This window comes from Hypomesus nipponensis, chromosome 27, assembly GCF_054491055.1.
Source record: "Hypomesus nipponensis isolate SF chromosome 27, ASM5449105v1, whole genome shotgun sequence".
In the NCBI taxonomy this organism is placed as follows: domain Eukaryota; kingdom Metazoa; phylum Chordata; class Actinopteri; order Osmeriformes; family Osmeridae; genus Hypomesus; species Hypomesus nipponensis.
Window position 1 is genome coordinate 7888982 of NC_140387.1, and position 20294 is coordinate 7909275.

At 42.5% G+C, this 20294-nt stretch overlaps 4 protein-coding genes across 4 annotated transcripts; 2 read left to right on the forward strand and 2 right to left on the reverse strand.

Moving 5' to 3' along the window:
• The first annotated feature begins 4318 nt into the window (after positions 1-4318).
• On the forward strand, positions 4319-5723 carry ved (ventrally expressed dharma/bozozok antagonist). The gene is made up of 3 exons (XM_084694273.1): positions 4319-4580; positions 4858-5117; positions 5361-5723. Exons 1-3 carry the CDS (start codon positions 4319-4321, stop codon positions 5721-5723), a joined length of 885 nt encoding a protein of 294 aa, XP_084550399.1.
• A 541-nt stretch (positions 5724-6264) lies between these two features.
• Positions 6265-8457, reverse strand: h2az2b (H2A.Z variant histone 2b). Its single transcript, XM_084693457.1, has 5 exons — positions 8327-8457; positions 7672-7749; positions 7184-7297; positions 6774-6903; positions 6265-6650 (listed from the first exon to the last, which is right to left on the reverse strand). Exons 1-5 carry the CDS (start codon positions 8327-8329, stop codon positions 6589-6591), a joined length of 387 nt encoding a protein of 128 aa, XP_084549583.1. The 5' UTR covers positions 8330-8457; the 3' UTR covers positions 6265-6588.
• Positions 8458-9321: 864 nt separating this feature from the next.
• On the forward strand, positions 9322-11758 carry purbb (purine-rich element binding protein Bb). Its single transcript, XM_084693459.1, has one exon. It carries the CDS (start codon positions 9360-9362, stop codon positions 10254-10256), a length of 897 nt encoding a protein of 298 aa, XP_084549585.1. The 5' UTR covers positions 9322-9359; the 3' UTR covers positions 10257-11758.
• A 6396-nt stretch (positions 11759-18154) lies between these two features.
• On the reverse strand, positions 18155-20294 carry il1b (interleukin 1, beta). Its single transcript, XM_084693447.1, has 4 exons — positions 19410-20294; positions 19121-19306; positions 18746-18882; positions 18155-18523 (listed from the first exon to the last, which is right to left on the reverse strand). Exons 1-4 carry the CDS (start codon positions 19609-19611, stop codon positions 18311-18313), a joined length of 738 nt encoding a protein of 245 aa, XP_084549573.1. The 5' UTR covers positions 19612-20294; the 3' UTR covers positions 18155-18310.

Sequence of the window (20294 nt, forward strand, 5' to 3'; positions counted from 1 at the left end):
GACTCTTAGCTGGCTACAAAACATGTTTACAAGCTGTGATAAAGGGGGTGTTACTAAGTACTAAACTTTTGCTTTGGGCCCTTTCCTTTTTTGTTGTTTTGAAACTGTAAAAGAAACTAATCTTGCATTAAATATTAAAGAAATGTGTCATCTTCAACTTTATGCCTTTTGGAAATCAGGTCATCTTTGACTCACTTAGCTAATCACAGTAACATACATTTTTACCAGGGGTGCCAAAACTTCTGCATAAAACTGTACTCTCAGATAGGACTTCATAGACTTCCTGTGTGTGTGTGAGAGAGTTGACAGGCGTTTCCAGCACCTCTTCCTAACAGCCTCATTAACCTCTAAATGCCAGTTAAACTTCAAAGGCTGCGTTACTGCTCACACCTTAGCCTCCTCTATCACACATACAGATACACAAACACACACACGATGATCCTAGTCAAACAGGTAGGTACAAAATAGGGAACTTGAGAAAGTAAGGTAGAATTTAGGGTAATGTAAATGTATTGTTAGAAAAAGAATGAGAGTTGAGGGGATTAGTTCCCTTTCAAACACCTCATTCGCAGTGGCACATCACCTTTTCTGACACCATACGTGTGAAACAAAAGTTGGGTGGGTGGGGCACAAAAGTAACATCCTTCTGAGGGGCAATTTAGGGGACTTCTTGTCCAGGTCATCTGTGCTAATGTGTGTGTGCAATCACCCATGTGTCATTCGCAGATTTATATGTGGATTATCCTGTACGCAACACACAGAAAATACAGAGATTGCGTCTGTGTCTTCTGTGTGTGTGTGTGCGCGCGTGTGTGTGGGGAGAGGGGGGGGTTGTGGAGAACAGACTTTTAGTTTAAGGGGAGGGTCGGTCCCTGTCTTCCTTCTCCTCCTCCCCATTTAATCATTGGAGTCGTAGTGCCTGCTTTTTCTACAAGACCAGTCCCACTGGCCTCATCAAAGCCCTAGGAGCCTTTGAAGGAGCTGATAGGAATCAACAGAACAAGGGCCCAACTAACTGACCAAGTTACAGACAGGGAGGGATACTGCTGGAGACAACAGAAGCAACCCAGGAGAATGATTATTGGCCTCCCCAATCCTCACTGATCTGCAAAAGTGCATTTATCGTCTTTAAAATACTCACACAGGTGTGTGATTGGTACATTTTTACAAACTGTGCAGCACAACAGAACCTCTGTGCACTGTGATTCCACTTACCAGTGACTGAAACAAATCTAAGTTATTGTACTGTTTCAGTTCTTGTTTGTCCTTGGTGGTTGGTGAAATGTCTACCAGAAATCTCAGGATCTTATAGGATCACAAGAAAACCCTGAAAGATTTTCAAGCCAATTAGAATACCGAATAAAAAGTGTGTTTAGAGTTGCACCCACAGCTATGATCATTCCATTAATCATAATTAATTAGACAGAGACAACTGTGTAGGGCCTACAGTATATGGGCATTAGGTCTTCCATAGACCCCGCTGCTCTGTCAGTGCCTGAAGAGTTTGAGGTGTGTTTGTGTCCATAACAGAGTAGCAAACAGGCCCATTAGAGATGAAAGGCTCCGTTTGCAGCCAATCAAAGATGAGCACAGCAGGGGCCCCTAACCCCACAGACATCAGCCTGGGACAGGGGCCGAGGGAGGTGGGGGGGGGGGGTGACACCTTGTCTCCTTGGATCTTTCCCCTGCACATGTGCATGTTTGCAAATGAACACACATAGACACAAACAGGACTGGTGTAAATGTGAAGTTTACACATGCATTAATCTGTTAATAGGCATTAACGGATGTAAAGACCAACATTGAGTGCTGGTAATTTGGATAGGATGCAAAAACATATATACTCAATGCAAAGCAAAGAAAGTGTGTGAGCTTTGTTGAAAGCAAAAACACTTTGTAAACAGACATGATGTGCTAACAAGCAGTATGGCTCACTGTCTTGACATGTATCTTGACATCTCCAATTCCAAACAAATAAATGTTGTCAGCCCCATTAAAGGACTTTCATTTAAGGTATAAAGACCAAGAATATGCTAATGAAATTATGAAGGCCAACATTAATTTGTGTTGACTGCAGGGGAACATTCTTAACATTTATTTCCTCAAGCACCCATTCCCCAAAACACTCTGGAATTTACACACAGTCTGACTGATTATAGTTAAAACTTCAAAGGGTCCTGATTAGTTATTTTCTCCTCCCATATCTATATCCCTATCTCTTTCTGTCTCTCTTTTCTCTCCCACAACTGGCTCCATATTGTAAAGTGGGCATCAGTCCATCCCCCGTCTGTCTCTCTCCATCTTCCATCCTGATACTGGATAGTGGGCTGGCTGTTGTGTTCTTTGATGTGAGCCTGTTGGGCCAGAGAGAGAGAGAGACAGACAGAGAGAAAGAGAGAAAGAAAGAGAGGGAGGGAGAGCGAGACAGGGCTAGAGGGTAGACAGGGTAGAGACAGGAGCCTGTCTTTACAGACCTCAGACAGACGGGGGTGTAAGAGACGGCACGGCCATCTACCATGCCGCTGCAACACAGATGCCTTCAAACACCTGATTGCCCTGCATGCATACGTGTGTATGTGTGGTTATGTGTGTTTGGTTTATTGCTCTGTAGAGGAGGATGTAACAGTATATTGCGCTAGTTATAGCTTACTTCCTCATTCTGCTCTGAGTTATTCCAAATATACACAGACAAATATGTAGGCCTACTGTAGTTGTGCCATTGTCGTGGGGTACAACAACTCACACACAATTCACCAAGTACACTTTACACAAAAAGATGTAAACTATTTGCTATACAACACAGTAGGCTATGTATATATTTACAAAGTACAAATACACAATTTATCCACTCAAAGCCTTCAAGTGTACAAAAAGAAAATGGAATCCTGTATTGAAACGTATTAAGGCATCATTCATTGGACCCCACTACAACATTCAGTTGATTGATACCTTTTTTACATTTTAATCAACGGGAGGCTGTAAGTTTAGAGAATGAGGGTCCAACGCCTATCGTCGATTCTGTCCCCTCTGTTTCAATCATTCAGAATTGTTATGCTTAACATGCTAAAATAGGGATCAGGGGATCAAGTCAATCGTTCTAATAGTGCGACAACGGGATAAATGGTAAGGGTTTCTGAATACCCGCGAAGCAGCCTATCTCCTTATTCGTCTGTTTGTGGGAAGAGGGGAGGGGAGTGTGTAGTGTGATCCTACATTGTGTCCAAAGGAGTAATTGGCTCAATCACGAACTATCCCATTGATAAGATAATGAGAGAGCCTGGACCAGTGAATGGATCCGGGCATTGGGCTCACAATCTCTTCGACAGACGACTGTCTCCGTGCGCCACGGAGACCAGTGTAGACCTGGTGCTAATAGGTCATTAACCGAGACCGGATACTTCAAAGGCTCAAGGTACTTTGATACAAAAACGCACACCCGCTTAGGACATGAGATGTCTTTGGAGGCAGCAGCACTGTTGAAAACCTAAATTCTTTGGAGGGAAATTTAAGTGGGAACAATTTCACGTTGATCAGGCCGTTGGATTTGATTTAATAAATGCACATTTGTCTCTCCTAACTCTAGGAAGTTCTCAACAAATTAACTGATTGACCAGATGAGGCATTATTGCATTACCTTAAACCAATCTAGATAGTCATCCATTTCAGTCATCCTTTGCAAAAAAAATCTGCAAAAAGAGAAATATCTTTGAAAGCACAGTGATTAGATAGCATGTGATTGATCAGCATTTAGTTCAACATACCACAGTTCTTTGATTAAGGATGTGCCCAAAATGTTTCTAGTCTGAGATGAATATTTGGGGAAAGAATGTATGATTTAAGAAAGAAAACTTCTCTTTTAGTACATGAAGACATATACACACGTGCATGTATCTAAATGTGGAGGTTAGGTGAGGCCTGTAAGATGGGGAGGTGTGTGTGTTGGAAGGGGGGGAAACCTCTCCAGACTCACTGGAGCCAGCGGGTAATGGCCTCATTCAGTCCGAATGAGACGCCTTAATTACTGCAGTTGTGAAAACTCAAGGAGGGAGGGTGAAAGGGAGGGGACAACATGCGCTTTGATCCTGGGCTGAGTGAGTTGTAAATTAGGAGGGATGCCCTGCATAAATACCAACCTAGCTTCAGTTAAGATCATTTCTTCCTAAGACACAGAGGCCGATTGAAACCACAGACGGATGTACCTAGCAGCACTAGACTTATTTAGCATCTCTGGAAACTTTGTTGGATCATCGATTGCACTCAAGAAACCCATTTTTTTAATAGACCTCCTTTGGACTTCATCACGTTTTGTGCAATGACCATGAAGGGACAATTTTCTATTGAGTGGCTGTCCCAGAGCAGCCAGGGTTTAGGCAGTCAACGTTTCTCCTCCTGCCTTGAGACTTGTAATGGACCCAGCGCCTCTGGGACACACTCAGAGAGCCTTCCAGGATTCTACTCCACGACTAGACCTCTGAATCAGGACCACCTGGAGGGAAGAATCCCACACAGCCTTCCAAGCCACACCGAGTCTGAGAGAGGAACAAACCACCAGAGTGCTCATTTTCCTAACAACCAACAAGGTATAGGCTAACTCACTACATCCTCACAGCTAATTGAAGTAATTTCCTACACCACAATATGTATAGTTGAGTCTCTGTTTTTTTATCTCATAGAGTTCCTCTTTTATGATTGTTCCCAGAAATGTGTTGTTTTAATTCCAAATAGTAAGTTTTTTGAAACTTAAAGAGTTATAACAATTGTATTGCTTTTATTTTGTGTATGATTGTGCATTATTTGTGAGACACTCGTTGTGATTTTTGACTGTTATTCAAACCAAACCCCCTCTCTTTTTCTCAGTGGCTGCTACAGGTTTCAGCAGTGGGACAGAGGAGGAGACCTCGGGGTACGAGAGCGAAGAGGGGCGCTCTCTCTCCCCCTCTGCCTCTCTCGACAGCATCTCCCCGTCCCCTTCGTCGCCCCCGTCGGGCCGGAGGCCGCGCACCGCCTTCACAACTGAGCAGATCAGAAGCCTGGAAAGAGCCTTTAAAAGGAACGCCTACCTGGGGACCCAGGACAAAGCTGAGCTCTGCAAAAAACTCAACCTATCAGACAAGCAGGTAGGCATCACATGACCCCCCTTTGAAATACAACTATAAATCACTGTGTTCTGATTTGTAGTTGATGATATGAGACTAATGCAGACACATAAAGCTTGTATATTACAAATTGCCAGGCATTTCAGCAAACACAGAGGAATAAGGATAAAGGAATGCAATAAAATCAAATGAAATTCTAGATGTTAATCAATTAATGACATCATTGAATGTGTTGTAAATTGTCTTGCTCTTTTTGCTCCCCAGATCCGTAACTGGTTTCAGAACCGGCGTATGAAACTGAAGAGGACTGTGCAGGATGCCTTGGCACATGCCTGCCAGGCTAAGGTGGCATCTCACCTGTTGCACTACTCCGAGTTACAGGCGTTTTGCTCTGCCCCCTACCCCAGCTACCACCCTCACCTTGTCCCAGAGGGACCCACCACTGCCCACTATCTCCAGCCCCACAGCATGCACTACAACTCCTCTCCTGCTTCCCAGACTCTGCCTGGTGTGTCTACCCTACCCTTGGACTCTCTTTACCAGTATGCTACCCTTCCAGGACTCATGGTGCCCTCCAGTTCTTCGCCCCTGGTGGGAACTCATCAGCCATATCTTCACCAATACTGAAATATAAGACATTTAATAAGTGCCTACATTTCATCGGTCCAGGGCTGCTCAATGTCACTGATCATTCTCCACCTCCCTTGCTGTTCAGAAAAGTTCTGAGCATTTCCTGGAAATCCTAGAGAACAACCATCGCTCTCAGCTAAACCCGATGTTTAAAATCAGTGCAAAACATAAGTGGACTTAAAATGTGGTGTGAATACTTTGATTAATTTGTGGTGGGTTGCCTGTGGTAGTGTGCAATAATTGTACAGATTTGTGCTATTTAAATGAAGAAAAAAAAATGCTGAATGTATACACAAATCTCTCATTGGTCATTAAAAGGAAATGTTAAAGCAAAGTTGTTCCACCCAGACTTCTATTGAGTATTTAACATGACAAGAACTTTATTTTCTCAAAGTTTAGAAATAGTTGACTATTCTCAAAACCAAACTAAGCTAATAGTCCATACCACTAAGTAGTGTTTCCATTACCCTTTCAATATAAAAGCTATAATTAATGTAAGCCCTTCTCTGGTTCCTCTGAATACAGAAATTGACACCAATCAATTTTTTAATTTATTTTTTAAAAAGATGAACATCTTTAGGTATAAAACACTCGGAACAAAGTCCACTCAACACAACTCCTCCCAAAATGACAAGAACTTCCAATTGCCGTTTGTTGGTCTATGTACAAAATGTACACGTTACTTGTCATCGCAAAAACCCCAAACATTTACCCATTTGCAACAGTATAAATGAATGTATAAGTCAAGACACTACACATCTGCCCCAAAATACTAGAGCCATCAGAGAAAATTAACCAAAAACTGAAACGGGAAACAAAAACATGGCTGCCCATTCCTTCCTGATGGTTAAGGTCACTTCATTTAAGCCGTTTTCTGTTGGCCCTTCTTTCCAATCAGAGACTTGTGGATGTGAGGGATCACACCTGCATCGAGGAGAAAGAGGAAGACATGTAAACGTATTGGCATAGACAAGAGAAATAATCCCAGGCACATAATCACACTTTGATGCCTTAAAAAAAGTACCAAGCAGGATATTGCCAACTTACCTCCACCTGCGATGGTAGCCTTTATGAGGGAGTCCAACTCCTCATCCCCACGGATAGCCAACTGTAAATGACGTGGAGTGATGCGCTTCACCTTCAAGTCCTTGGAGGCATTTCCTGCCAACTCCAACACCTTAAGTAAACAGGGAAAATTACAACCTTTATTGCCATCATCTTTAATTGCCATATCGAAAAAAGAAATATTATAGGCAGGTCTGAGGTAAGACCTGTAATGTGTCTTAAGTAACAAATGTAGCACTTAATTTTTGTTCAGATAAATAGCATAAAACACTACTACTACAACAACAACAACAACTGATTTGCAGCACCTAATCATGTCTGATGTTTCTGTGCTAGCCCAATATTGATACAAGGATGCACAGGCTTTCTGCTGGCAAGGAAATGAGCCTTACCTCAGCGGTGAGGTACTCCAGGATGGCAGCACTGTAAACGGCAGCTGTGGCTCCTACTCTGCCATGGCTGGTTGTACGAGTCTTCAAGTGCCTATGGATACGCCCAACTGGGAACTGCACAAAGAAAGGGGGAAAAGAAAACATGACAATTAAAAGACACTGCCAATTACAAATTGAAAGGCCAGGAATCAGAGATGCAAAAATAGTTGTATGTAAAAAGAGAGGTTTCATATGTTAGTTTGATTATAGCATTGCCATGGCAGTCTGTTTTACCTAATCTGGCCCTTGGGTAGTTTATGAAGGACAATCGTAGACAGGTATTTTAAAGCTGGTGCCCTGACTAAAATATGCCAATTTCCATTAAATATCATCACGTGGACACGGGTACTACATGTACGTGGGAAAGATGTGCGTGATAATAGCGTGGAGCCTGATACGGTGACCGTTGGTAATGCTTACAATGCAAGCCATGATTGAAATGCACTTACCTGGAGACCAGCCCTTTGAGAGCGAGAAACAGCCTTTGTCTTTGCTTTGCCGCTGTCCTTTCCAGCTTTGCCTCCTGCCTAAAGAGCAAATCCGGGGTAGGATGACGACAAATATTATTAAAGAACGCAGAACAGCAGTGAAAACTGAAACACGAGAATAACAATTCACGCACAATGCCTACATTACACCAAAACCGCACGTGCAAGCTGTCATGACGCAAACCTCTCCCGCCCGCTGCGTTAAATTAGCCTGCTAGCTTGCACCATGTAGCTAGCTAAAATCTAGTGCTGAATGAGTGCCGAAGTGCACAATCGCAAATTGTGATACACAATGCTGACATTCAGAGAAAAAAACTCAGTTACTGGTACCCTTTTAGACCTGAAATAATGTATGTTGCGCACTAAATTACAATTTCGGAGTCGAATGATTAGTTTCAACCACAATTGGCTAATCCGTAACGATAGCATGCAAACTAGCTAACGCTAGCTAGCTAGGTAGATGGCGCCCTTTCGTAAGATTATCTACACTTTAAAAAAATATTCGACTTCACGTTCTTTTTCCGGATTGAAAGTATACAAATGCATTTTCATGTTTCGGTGTATTAAAGTGTTTAAATAATTTTCTCAAATCATTTGAGAATGCAAATACGCTTACCATATCGCCGGTAGCTTTTCCTTGTGCTGCTAAGCGATATTCTTACGGAGAGAGAAATGCGAACAATAAAAGTCTGCTAGTTTGCAGGCCAATGAATGGAGCTACTTAACCAATAACGTGAACGAATGCTGCTTCAGGGGGTCTTGTCAACCAATTACAATGTTGTTTATTAATTGTTTACCCATTCCTGTAACCTCATTGGACCATTTCTGAAAAGAAGTCTTGTCCGTGGAAATTATTTTGGAAGTCCTACGGTCGGATTTAAATTTGCAAATCAAACTATGATTGGCATTGTTGCACATTCTTCATATTGAACGGTTCATTCTTGAATAGTTGTTCATCTGCCATGCATCAGCTGACATGCATCGACACTAATATACATAATTTGATATATTTCAACACAGACCTCGACAACTGTTTTTGCCTTTGATTGTCATGTGTTGACTAAATGAACACAGCCGTTGACTAAATACAATTTGTCTTAAAATGCACGTTATTGCCTCAGCCTTTAAGGGCATTAGAAGTGGGAAATGTGACCAAATATGACTTATAAAGGACATCGTTGTCTTCTCCAATAAATTGACCTTCTCATAAAGTATAAAATCTCGTTTGGAATAGGCCTACCACGTTAAAAGTAAGTGTCTAAACTAAATGGCTTAAAATGTGTCACCTGTAGGTATTTGTTGTGGTTATGGCAAATCACACTTGCCCTGTTTTGCCTCTAATGCCGTAGCAACTGCGTACAGCGTAATCGGCAACACCTTTCTTGTCACTTCGTAGTAAAAAGTGTTGAGAATTTTAAGAGCAATTGATTGGGAGGGGAGGTACTGGTGATACGGTGGATACGTACCATGGAGGCGTGATTGGCATGCATATGAGGCAATTAAAACACGAGTTGTGTGCAATGTTAATAACTGGCAGAGGAATGACCAATGGAATGTGTTAAAGGCGTGTCTCTGTCGTGTCTGGGAAGGGGGTGTGCACGCGGAGAGAAATACGCAGGAGAGGGAGAAGCTGGCTGGCGGTGCTGAAGATGGCGGATGGTGACAGTGGGAGCGAGCGCGGTGGCAGCAGTGGAGGGGGTGGTGGAAGCGGGTTCCAGCACTTTCAGAGGGAGCAGGAGACCCAGGAGTTGGCGTCCAAGCGACTTGACATCCAGAACAAGCGTTTCTATCTGGATGTTAAGCAGAACAACAAGGGCAGGTTCATTAAAATTGCCGAAGTCGGGGCCGGGGGCTCTAAAAGTCGCCTGACCCTTTCCATGTCAGTTGCAGCGGAGTTCCGTGACTACCTCGGGGATTTCATTGAGCACTACGCCCAACTCGGGCCTAGCAGCCCGGAGCAGATTGCCCAGTCCTCGGTAGGTGAGGACGGCGGGCCCAGGCGGGCCCTGAAGAGCGAGTTTCTGGTCCGTGAGAATCGTAAATACTACCTCGATCTGAAGGAGAACCAACGGGGGAGGTTCTTACGGATCAGACAAACCGTCAACCGAGGGCCGGGATTCGGGCTAGGGGGCCCAGGAGGCGGCATGCAGGCCGGCCAGACCATAGCCCTTCCGGCCCAAGGCTTAATAGAGTTTAGAGACGCCCTTGCCAAGCTCATAGATGATTATGGAGGCGACGATGAGGAATTGACCGGCGGAACCGCTGCCGGTGGCTACGGCGAGCTACCCGAGGGCACATCTATAATGGTGGACTCTAAACGGTTCTTTTTCGACGTCGGGTCCAACAAATACGGAGTGTTCCTGCGAGTCAGCGAGGTCAAGCCCAGCTACAGGAACTCTATTACCATCCCGTTCAAAGCCTGGGGAAAGTTTGGAGGGGCGTTCAGTCGCTACGCTGAGGAGATGAAAGAGATTCAGGAGAGACAGCGGGATAAAATGTACGAGAGGAGAGAGGAGTCCGAGGGAGAGGACGTGGATGACGACTGAGAAGCCTAGTTTAAACAGCTGATAGTACAGTTCAGTCGGATCTGCAATAGGATGTGTCGCAAATGACAGATTTAATTGCATGACGAATCGAACTTTAATACTAAAATATTGTGGCGTAAGAAGTATATTTGACGGGAAACTATTGATGTATTAAAAACCCGAGGTTTGTGTTGGGTTGGATAGGGGGTGTGAGTTAGGCCTATAAAAAAAGGTGAAAGTCACGGGCTAGTGTATAAAGGATGCCTTTCTCGTGAGTTTAATAATAATGAATTATGTTTTGTAAAAAGAAATATCCTACTAAAACCAGCAACTTGGTTTTCATAACAGATTAAGAAGCCAACGAAATCTTTATAGTAATTGTTTAAAATATAGGTATATATTTAAAGAGTAAGCAGTGACCCAGTTTATTTAGATATTTCCATTTCTCCATGTAAGGAGAGAACCAGCATCCATTGTATTCGTGTTCTAGTCCAGGTCTCTCTCTTGTGGGCAGTGTGTGGGATCCTCAGTCACAAGTTAGTGAAAGTAGTCTTCAAAGGAATGTATAGAATGGTGCTGTCATTTTGTGGAGATTTGATGTGTCAACAAATGGTGAGCTATTTAACATGGGCTGTGCCATAACAGCCTGAAGTTGCAGAAATGTTCCTGGAAGTAACAAAGGCAGACAGTTATCTGTATGTCTATCCAAGAGCCGCTGGTTGGAAACATTGAAGCCTTTTGCTAACATAGTTAGCTAGCGCCACACCATTCTCAATTGAAAAAATTGCAATATTTACAAATCTTCCTGCATTTAGCCTCATTTTAAGCGATTGTAGGCACAGGATTCCGTTCGTGAGAAACATAGCAATGTGGCTTTGAGTGTCGGACGTAAAAACCCACCGACAAAAAGAAGAAAGGACATATCTGGTGTGTGCCTTGTGGGAGTCCACACCACAGGGACTGGTACTGGGATAGGACCTGGAACACACCACTGGAGTCTAAAGATCTGGCTATTGTAAGTGACTGCAATGGCAAACACAGAGAAGCTCTTAATGGCTCTGCAGACCAAAATTGTGTGGATTGTGGCAGGTCAGTGATGAATTACTGGTCCCTCATCTATGGTCCCTCATCTATGGTCAGGGCTGGGAAGACCTATCTCTCTCACAACCCACAGCACCTCCAGCACACAGCTGAGAGCACTCTCTAGAGAACAGAACGCATGGATGGTTGGTTTCTTTTTTTATTTGAAAAAAGAGAACTATATTGAAAGATTATACTTATAACAGAGAAAGAACTGAACAAACCAGCAAAAAGTTATTTTTTAAATGTCAAAACAAAAATGTATATGAATTTCAAAACTATACATGTGTAACAGGCTTATTTCATAAAACAAAGCTGGGATGGGAATTAATTGTCCAGAGTTGTTTTTTGTGTTCATTTTCACTTTCATTCATTGTTTTTTTTTCTGTTTCCCAGAGGGAAAGTACAATAACACTTCTGTGATTAAAAAGAATTTAAATGCACTTTGTGACTGTTCTTGTCTTCCCCACCATCACAGAATCAGCTTAGCATTCTTCTTATTACTTCCTATTAGTATTCTAGTTAGTTGTCCTTTGTGAAGTTGTTAAATGAACAGATGTTCATTAAGGCATGAAAGGCGGAAACAACAAACCTATGGAACATGACAACCGGAATGTGTTGACAACTTTGCTACATTTTTTTTCAGTTCTAACCTTGCAAATAAAATGTGTCTCTGAGAGAAAAAGGGAGACAACAGTTCCACCCCCCCTCACTCTTATTTGGTGTGACGCGGCAGCTGTCTCGGTCATGTGTGCTGTTGTCTGTGTCACCATACAAAGGCACACTCAATTCAGTTGATAAAATAAATATCTGTGGAGCAATGCATATGGGCATGTCCAGTGTACTGCATTTCATCCTACCCGTCAGTGTCCTACTAGGGCTTACTGCGCATGTGCACATCAATTTTGACACGCTGTAAAATCATCCTACTCGTATGACTGGTAGGACAATCTGATGAGGTATTTTGCACTGTAAAATCATACTACCAGGATTTTTTGATGCGGTAGGAGGGATTGTTAGTCAAATCAATAGTTAGTCTATAGCTATAATTTTGCGCTACGGTAGGAAAATCTGACAAGGTAGGGCAAATCAACAGAATACAGGTCTTACACACAATTGAGCACAATATAATTTAAACAAATAAGAGATGGTATAACAGTCATTCCTGTTCAATGCTAAATTTACTCTCACTTTCCCCCTTCCCGCTTCTTCCCTAATGATGCAGGGAGATCTGAAAGGATTGGAATGCAAACCTTTATAAGTCCTTTCACCAATCTTTAATCAACAAGTGTCACCTTTTTCACCAACCGTTACATTACAAGTGTAGTTTGTGTGTGATTTGAATTTAGGAGAAATAAGAACTTATATACATCAAATATGTTAGAGTACATTGCTTGTCTGGGATCAGATTACAACCTGTCCATATCAAGGAATTTGTTGTCTATCATTGAAATCTAAATGTTCAGCTGGTCTTGAATCGGTTTTCTTGAGACCTTTGATCACTATGGACATGCAGTTGTGGGCTAACCTACATCCTTTCTCATCTATTCACTATTGTCGTAGTCTGTCATTCTCTGGGCTAACCAGGTAGGTTTATAGCCTACCCTTTCTCTCTGTGCTTCCTCCTACTGGTCACACCCCCTTCCCTGTAAATCTGGAGTCAGGGCAGCTGTTGGGGCACCCATGTGTGTGTGCGCGCATGCTTGTGTATTTGTGCTGACAGGACAAGCTGGCTATTTTAATGTGGGAGGCCTCGACATTCCTGGCTTAGGAGTCAGCTGTGTCATTAGATCCTTAAAGCCTGGAGACACACTGAATGCTCATACTCACTCGTAACCACTCAAACAAGGCCTTGATTGTGCTGAAGCCTTCTCGCAGGCAGTACATAAATGCAAATACAAATGGCAACACAACTGTAGAAATTGAGCTTTACTGAAAAGGATAGAGCACAGATACTCAATATGTTTTCATACGCAGGAGCTAAACACATACAACCCACACATATCAGGAACACTGTCATTCTTGGTTTGTGGGTGTTTGTGAGCATGTGAGGGTGCTGTTGATGACTCAGTGTGCGTGTGTGTCTCGGCAGGCAGTGAGGGAGGGAGCCTAATCAAGGCAAGGGTTTGAGTCAGAGCCTGAGAGCCAACTGAAAGCGTGATGCAGCAAACCCAACTGCCCTTGTCCTTTCACACCCCCTCGTCCACCTAAACCCTCGTCCCTATGCATCTCTTCTAGCTCCCTCTCATCTTGTCCTGTCAAACTGTTTATGGAAGTGGAGCAGATGTGCTAACAGGCGTTGTGAGTCTCTCGTTACTTTGCCAGTCCGTGCAAGTGTGTGTTTCTGTGTGTGTGTTTGAAAGAAAGGAAAGAGAGAGAGAAAGCAAAAAGAAAGTGTGAACATGGGCGGACTTATAGAAAGAGGGGAGGAGAGTAACACTCATTGAGAAGTATGCAAAACATTTACTGCATATTCCTGTTCCATGATCTATTAATTTACATTATCAATTCCATGTTGGGGCAGTAAACCATAAGGTGGTTGTTTAGTATTAGTGCAATGCCTGTGATGCAGTCAGTGATTGTCGGTCGGAAACATACATACATACATACATATTTTTGGAACAATAGATAGATAGTGCACAGTGCCTGTGATGAAGTCAGTGACACACACATTCCGGGAATTATAGATCACATTGCCTGTGATGCAGTTGGAGAGTAAGATGTCGGTGACACACAGATTTCTGGTTTTGGTACATGCATTTCTCAGATTACAATTCTCAAATTCTCAAAAGTACTTTAACCTCCACATCATCTAGTCACTTATGCACATAATAAAGCAATTTCTCATTCTTAAATATTGTGAACAAATTGCCAATGCTCTGGTAGGCTACATTCATGCGAATGATTATGTAGCCTACAATTGTCTGCTGTTTCCTACATTATCATTGTTTATGTCATGTTGATCAAAATGTATTATATTGGTTCTCTGTTAAGTTGTATTTTTTAATGACATAAGTCATGCAAGTTGAGCCAGTTGTCATTATTGTAGGCCTGCATGTACAGTTCTGCCAAAGGGGCGGTATTTTTACCTTAACATTTGTATTTTTTCTGTATCATTAGCATAAACATAAATGAGACACCGACAACCGACCTAGGAGACTAAATTAATAATAATATCCATTCCCCAATAATCCGGAGGCTAAAGTGTCCTCTGCCCGTTGCGACTGGTTCGACACCAACAACCGACCGAGGAGAAGGTGTCGTCGAAGAAGTTCATATAGTGCCCGTGATGCGGCTGGTGATCAAAATGGCGCTTAGTTGATTTACTGGCACAAAGACACACAGAGATTCCTGGAATTATAGATAGCGAAGTCCCCATGCCCAAAATACTCTGATGATTGGTTAGTTATCGGAGTTTGTGCACATTTGCAATGTGCAGCTGATGTGATTTCATGTAATTGTCTAGTTTGTAAACATTTGTTTTATTAGAAATGTTCTGTGAATTTCAAAAAATAGCATGCAGTAACAGTTTAGGGGGCACATTGCTAAAGTAGCCTAGTGGAACCTTTCTTTTGTGTTTGTGGGAGTGTAATTAGTGGAACACCTCGGATATTTCCCATAACATTAGACATTCTCTGCTCAGACACAAGTGTGCGAGTTAATGAGCATGTGTGTGGTATGCTTCTCCTGGAAACATTTCTGCGTGCACCAGAAAGGGAGAATCCCAGCTAACAAAATGACGTCCCCAGGAAGTCCACTGAACGTCCCCGAAAGTTATCAGGACGTCGCAAGGGAACGTCTTGTACATTGACATCCCCATGACGTCTTTTTGTAGGGGTTCCCTAAAGGTTATGGGGACGTCGTAGACAAACATTCCCAGTCGTCCCTTCTTAGCTGGGAAGCTGTTGAGGTGAAATATTGCTGTTTCTGCATTGATGCAGAAGAAATGCATTGGATCTCAACAGTTGTAATAATATGGTCCTTGAGCTTCATGCTGTCCGTTCAACACTACACCGAGTTTAACAAAATTCACTGATCTATAAAGTATCCACTTTATTGGTCAGCACTGCTCACCTGTCACCTGGTGTGGTAAAAGCAATACAAAAACAAGCTTCGAAATGACTGTATGCTATAGCCTACTCAACATTTTTATTTGCGAATACATCTGCCCGTAGCCTATTTTAAATGACTTTCTGGATTATTGCCCTGTCTGCCTATAGTTACAGATCTAATTGTACCTTGACTGCCCTGTGATTAAACAACCTCTCTGTGCTTGATTCACTCTCAACGTCTATTCTTGTTACAACAGTGCTGTAAAATAGTCTTGTATTTTCTGTATGGCATATTGTTTCTGTCGTAGGCTATGCCAGTTTGGGACTCACAAAGTCAGTGGCTCAAGCTCTTAGTGGAGCTTAGCTCAATGCTGTGATATTTATTAAAGAAACCCATCTTCAAACATGGCGCCACTTTTAATCATCTTTTGTATCAGGAAGCGCTCATCCAAACAAAGGCGAACGGCGGGACCGCATGTCCTCCTTGAGTCCTCCTTGCGAGCTAATCGTTCCACCAAAATCAACCTAAAATCCCAATGTAAAACTTGCACAGACTACAAAAACACACACACATACAGATTCCTAGCATTATAATATACATTTCATCCACCTCATGCACACAGCTGAATGTTTACTATCTGACACCTCACTCAGGCAAAGAACCAATGAGAACATTTCCTGAACAATTCCACCCATAACATTCTGGTGACGAATATGGCTTCCTGTTCCTCTGAACTAAATGTGGAAGACGGAAGAATAGAGACAATGATCTTAGATCTGGTTTATGTTTGGGGAGGTTGACCCTCAAGACATTTGAAAGCATTCCAGTGTATATCTGTTGATCTGCTGTATTTCTCATAGCACCTGTAGTGCCTTCAGTCTGTGCTGTCAAGTGGAAGTGCATGCATGTCCTTGCTGACCCCTCATCCCCTAACCCCCTCCCTTCCTCACAGATAATCTTGCTGCCCCTCCTCCTGCCCCTCCCCACCCCATAAACATGATGTGTTTCTGAGTACACGCGCGTGCAGTGAAGGTGGGGAGGCATGAGAGCCACGTAATACCACACTGGGCTCCATGCCAGATCATGTTGGGATTATTCCACTGGCTTCCAGCAGCCCACATCCAACATCACACTAAGATTACTGAGATGCAAAACAATCATAACTAGTGTGACTGGGGGAGACATCGAAACAGATAGAAGCGAGGGACAGAAGTAGCAAAAAGCGAGTGACAAAAAAGTGGAAGAACAAGGGAGGGGAAGGGGGGTGGCATAAAGGCGACAGTTACATGACAGAGGGATTCTATGTTAGAGGTAGGAAGGAAAGGCGCAAGATGTAAGTGATAGCAAAGAAGAGAGGGAGAGTGAGAGGGAGAGGATAGAGAGAGAGAGAGAGAGGAATAGAGAGAGAGAGAGATAGAAAGAGAGAGAGAGAGAGAGAAAGGGAGAGGACAGAGAGAGGGAGAGGAGCGAGAGAGGGAGAGGAGAGCGAGGAATCCTACGTTAGTGTGAGGAAGCCGTTGGTCCTGCTGTGATGCTGGTCTGCTTAGGCTATATATAGCTCCTGTTGCCATGTGCCCGGAATGTGAGCATGGCAGAGCAAAGAAACAGCCTGTGCATGTGTGCAGCTGTGTGAGTTTATGTGAGTGTGGAGATGAGTAGAGCGGAGGGGTAGGGGGAAGGCTTCCTATTGTATGATTGAAAGATAGCCTATAGCTGCGTAAATGGCGCATTCTGTGTGTAAATGTATAAGTATACTTTTGGAGAAAAAAAATTGAAGGGGTGAGGGGGGGGGTGTATGTATAACCTACCTGTGTCCTGTATTCATCCAAAACCATATCGCCATTTAATCTATTAACTACTACGACACCCCATACATTATATAAATGACAGCTACTGCACAAAACTCATAATCTCCACAAACCAGCAGCCACCAATCAAGTCAAGGACTGAGATATCACCATGCAAAGCAGTGTACAGTGAGCCAATGAAAGGTATCCTTCCTCATCCTAATCAACCGTGGTTGGCCGGAGGTTTCTCTTTCCCGCCCCATTTGAAGTTCCAACATTCACAGTAAGGGTTCATATTTAACAGAGCCTGTGCTCCAGAGAATTACCCATCTCATTCAAATAGTGTGTCAGTGTAATCTAAGTTCACCATTGCAAAAATTTGCTTTTTAAAGCTCAAGTAATTTTTTGTGTGTTAGTGTTAGGTTTAAGGTAAGAGTTTTGCAGTGATATGATATTCATGTGAGTGTTGATAAGACAATAAAAATGACAGGCATTTCTTTTTTCTTTTTATTTGGTTGTATGTAATAATATTGAGAACTATTTTCCATCAGCTATATTATATCAGGAATTCATTGTAGATGTACTGTTTTTTGACCCATATTAAGCAAGCCCTATAATTAACTTATCAATTTCAGTGTCCCAAATATGAAACATATACAGTTTTTCTCTGCAAATAAGGTCTAGGCATTCTTCCTTCATTAAAAAACACACACAGATGTTATAAAAAATGATCTGTAAAGCAATTCAATTATTGTATGTAAAAATATTGAGAACTATTTTCCACTAGCTATATTATTTTAGGAATTCATTGTGAATTGACTCTTTTGTGATCCATATTAAGCCACATACCCATGTTCTAAACAATACAGACATTATTGGGTACTATTCTATTAGCGTTTAAGAGGATTTCAGATTAGCAAAACAACATCACCTACTGGTTACCATGTTAAATTACATCAAACCAAACATTCAAATAGCAATTATTATCAATCTCATCTCTAACATGTTACGGCAACAGATGGAGGTTGCAGTTTATGGAACATCAAAATGATCAGTTACACCTCAGAACCTCTCTTCTCTCACACTATTTACATCCCAGGGAAAGTGTTAATGTGTATATGTGTTATACGTGTGGGTTTATGTGTATATGTGCATTTATTTCTCTTTAAACCTGGAGAGGTTGGTGGTGGTTTCTTTCTCACACATCTCCACTGGCTTGTGTTCGAACGATGAGCTCCGGATTAACCAGCCCGGAAACTTCACTGATTCAAAAGTCGTATTGTGAAAGTCAACAGTTCTCCTGTAGAAGAGGAAACGTGTCTTTTCGCCCTTGGCTTCAATGCTCATTAACTGCTCACAATTTACTTTCTGACAAGGAGAAAAGAAGAAGACAAGAGAATGGCCATGTTGTTAATGGACTGCTTTTTGACCAAACTTCTTTAAATAAAATGGAATGAAGTTACAGTATGTGTGTATTTGTTAGTTATGCGTGTTGGTTTGAGAAAGAGAGGCAGGAAGTGAAAGCGAGAGTGTGAGGGTAAGAGGAAGAAAGAGAGAGTGTACATGCGCAATCTTTGGTGTGTGCCATACTTCCAGCTTCAGGATAGGAGGTTTAGAGTCATCTGGCCTGGTGCAGGAGAGGATGTTGCTGCTGCCGCCAATCAATAGGCTAACTGCCTCACACTCTCGTGCTTGGGGATTGACATACTTTTCCAGATTAAAAGTCACTTTAGGTAACAATGGATGAGAAAAATTGAGACAAAAGCAGAGATAAAGGGCCATAGTTATAACAAGAGAGTAGCTGACAAACACAGAGGCAATGTACATGCAGACAGTAATCTACAGAGAATCTATAGATCAAAATGTCAGAATGAATTCAATAAAAACTACTGTTTGATAACAGAACCAAACTGACTTGTGTGGGATAGTCATAAATGTTAACAATACACTATCAAGATCCTGTACCTTTCTTGTAATCCATGTTTTCCTTTGGGTGGGTGGCCTGTAGCTGCAGTGCCTGGGAGTTCTTTCGCACCAAAATCTTCTGGTTATAGTCAAACAGACTACATTCTACCTTCTTACCACATTGCCTGAATGTCCCAGCAACACTCCCACACAGTGAAGTGACCCCGAACTGACCACATGGTCTCTCTACACACACACACACACACACACACACACACACACACAGATGAAGAGGGCAAGTGACAGAATGTGTCTGAGAAAGAAATAGAATCTAACAGTAGTTGCCTACCATCCAACCGGTCCTCCAAGACAAACTCTGAAGCACTGGACCTCTTGTACAGCTTCACCACCAAGTTAGCTACTTTAAAAAACCTATCATGGCCGTTGTGGGCAACCAGCTGTATTTTCTTTTCACACACAGATGGCTGCTCCTGCTCTGCTGGTTCATCCTGCACACAAACAGAGCATGTTCTACAAAACATGAACTTCATTTATCAGTTACACATTGTTTTTTAGAGATTTTGTGTTGCTCCTGTGTCAGTAACAACACATGTCCTGTCAAGCCATAATGTCTTGAATTTTAATTATGAATATAATAGAAATGCCTGAAAGCCCATCCGATTCTATAAATATTTTAGTATGTGTGTACGTGCATGGTCACGCTCCGTCACAAGGTCTACGGGCCGATGTTCGCCACTCGCCGGGCTAGTACACGCCACCTTTGACTTGCCAAGCGCGACCACTACCAGCTACGCCAAAGAAAAGCCTTCTCTTTCTTGCAAGGCCTCGTTTTTGCGAGCTTGCGAGTGACCTGTTATGTAGGGTGATTTCAGGTAATGTGGGACACTTTTTGATAGAGGCTCCAGTAAAATGACAAAATAACTGTTAACTCACCCCAGTGGTGTTTCTGTAAATCGTTTTAGGGATTTATGTTCATGTTGGAATTAAATGGGAATACACAATATTTTAGAAGCTACACACTTTCAAACATAACATGAGTCCCTCTCTCAGTCAGGCAGCATTTTCAGGTAATGTGGGACAGCTTGTCTGGTAAAGTGGGACAGTCATTGTCTGTCAGCCCAGTCTGCTAATATAATAATAATTTGTTTATATACAACAATGCTAGGTGCAAGGGTGTGGCAAGATTCATTTAGTTGTGAGGTTTGACTTTTTC